This window comes from Ornithodoros turicata, chromosome 4 (genome assembly GCF_037126465.1).
Source record: "Ornithodoros turicata isolate Travis chromosome 4, ASM3712646v1, whole genome shotgun sequence".
NCBI classification, from domain to species: domain Eukaryota; kingdom Metazoa; phylum Arthropoda; class Arachnida; order Ixodida; family Argasidae; genus Ornithodoros; species Ornithodoros turicata.
In genome coordinates, this window is record NC_088204.1 from 35,753,855 (window position 1) to 35,756,392 (window position 2,538).

Sequence of the window (2,538 nt, forward strand, 5' to 3'; positions counted from 1 at the left end):
TTCAGCATGCAGTTCCAATGTGTCAAACCACAATTTTCCGAAAGACGAAAGAGAAATCTATTGTCTGCAACAATCGGTTACAACTCCGACTGGGTGCCACCTTCGAAATCAGTGATTTGATCTGTTCATCTGGCTCATACGAATGTTACGGAAGCAATGCGCAACTTGTTTCACAAGAAGCTGAAGATGTCTCGTCCGGGATGCTGTGCCAACCTTATCTGCAACAGGAGATTGCAGGGGCAGGACTATGCAGCAGATAAAGGTAAGACGCGTAATGTTAGACAAGTCAGTCATGTGGTGCAAATTGCATCACGTAGAAGAGAAAAATACGCTATCTGTCAGTTACTGCTTCATCCTTTAGAGATTACGCCCCAGCGGGTGTATTCTCAGTACAGATCTGGAATTTCCTTATTTGTTAAATGATTCCGCAGGCATTCTGGCACCACCGAAAAGCTTGCACTCCACGTCTCAACTATCACCGTCTGGGTTTCAAGCTGAAGGCTGTCACCAGTGCCAACCAGACGCCCCTTCAAAGTTCATCTGTTTTTCTTGACGGAACAGTGACACCTGGTACTGAGACATTTCATTTTCTGATTAATCAAGTGCATTCCATCACTTGTGCTCGACTTCTTGCGTTCGTCTACCCTTGCTGTTGCTCGCTAGCTTAGAGCAACCATGCCTGAGGTGCCAGCGCTTTCAGAGTACATTTAAGCCGTATCATCGTATCATATGCACGGCAGCACATCCTTACACGGGAACGGCGCGGGTTCCTCCCGTGCTTATCATCCGGGACACAGCAACCCTCCAAACTTACACACGCTGTCTTGTACGGCACCCATGTCACCATCCTCGGGATGTTACGCAGCATTGCCCTGCTTGTGCGTACGGCCAAGCTGTTCTGCGACTACAGGGACAAATCCCACCATCGCATACCTTGGTCTCCTATACGGAACCGCTGTGGACCTTAAGTCTGCCCCCAGTGCACACATCTGTTCCTGGTCTCCCGAAAAAGAGCCATGTCCCAGCTGTTGTGGCATGCCAACTAACGCTGCAACATCTCTACTCCCCGCACTCAAATCGAATGGAGATTTACACTGACGGCTCGGTGGCATCCGATGGGTCATCATCTGCATTTTACATTCCTGAGGAATCATACGAACGCGGTTTCAAGCTGGTGCCCACGCTTTCATCAACCGAAGCAGAAGCCTTTGCTATCTTATCTGCTCTGCGGTACATCTCTTCGTCGGCACCAAGACCGTGGACTATCCTTTCGGATAGTAAGTCAGCCTTGGAGGCCGTGGCATCGTATTCGCCCAAAGTTATCAATGACATCTACACGGAGATCCTTTGCCTGCACGCCCAAGTATCGTCTCTAGGTCACAGTGTGTGTTTCCAGTGGATTCCGGGCCACGTTGGTATCTTGGGGAATGCCATCGCCGATTCTGCGGCCAGGTCTGCTCGTGCGGCTGGGCCTGTCACTTTTGTCCAACTTACCCCGTCTGCCTGTCAGCTATCCATTCGCCGATACTGCAGAAATAGCTCTCAGGCCTTCTTTCAAGACGCTGCCAGGATCAACCCTTTTCTGCACTCTATTGACCCTACGATGACCCACACACTGGTAGGCCGCTACCCCAGGGAGGAAGAGTCCCTGCTTCACAGGCTGCGATTGAATGTGGCGCGGACTCCACTGCTCCTCTTTAAGATGGGCCACCTTTTGTCACCGAACTGCCCCACCTGTCATGTTGAAGGAGACATCCCGCACTTGCTCCTCTACTGCACTCGCTACCACCAACATCGTCTTCTCCTACGATGGCGCATCGCTCGCCTGCCGGTTTCAGACTTATCTCTAGCTACGCTGCTCGGCCCCACACAATATAGTCATGTGACAAAGGCACTTGCTCAGTTTCTGCGGTCCTGTGGCCTTCTGGGTGAACTGTGACCAGTTTTGTGTTTGTTTTCCTCTTTGTTCTTTTGTTTTTCTTTTTGTTTATTTGTTTTTCCTTTTGTTTATTTGTTTCCCTATGTTTGTTTGTTTCCCCTTTTTCTTTGTTTTTCTTTTTGTTTGCCTTTATTTTTTTTCTTTCCTTCCTGGCAATAGCAAGCCGCCATAGCGGTGGCTAACCTTTCCCACTTATTTCTTTCAAATATAATAAACATATCCCCCCCCCACATCTTGTGTATTTTGAGTAAGGTATAAATTCAATGTTGGCTCAGCTGTTGTATTTTGGCCACAAATAAGGTGTTCTTCCAGAGCGCTCAAGGGCAGTTCAAGCAGTTTCATGTGTGCAACAGCACATACTTTTTCTCAGTTTTGACTAAGGTAAATCGAAATCTTCCAGTTGATGTCTTTCGGTCATAAATTATGTTTTTCGAGACATTCAAACAGCATCATGTGTGCAACAGTACATACTTTTTCTCAGGTGGAGTAAGGTAAATCTGTCCGCTGTGGTGTTCTGGCAGTGCAGCAGAAGCTTGTGTTGCATTCAAGTGGTATCATGTATACAAAAACTTGTTTTATGCCTTTCTGTAGCTGCTGTA

At 47.9% G+C, this 2,538-nt stretch overlaps 1 protein-coding gene across 1 annotated transcript; it reads left to right on the forward strand.

The window, feature by feature from the left end:
- Positions 1 to 1,081: 1,081 nt before the first annotated feature.
- LOC135392333 (uncharacterized) lies at positions 1,082 to 1,939 on the forward strand. The gene has a single exon (XM_064623048.1). It carries the CDS (start codon positions 1,082 to 1,084, stop codon positions 1,937 to 1,939), a length of 858 nt encoding a protein of 285 aa, XP_064479118.1.
- Positions 1,940 to 2,538: the final 599 nt, after the last annotated feature.

Bases quoted from the DNA above. Each gene is read 5' to 3' on its own strand.
- LOC135392333 (XM_064623048.1), top strand. From the start codon at position 1,082: ATGGAGATTTACACTGACGGCTCGGTGGCATCCGATGGGTCATCATCT.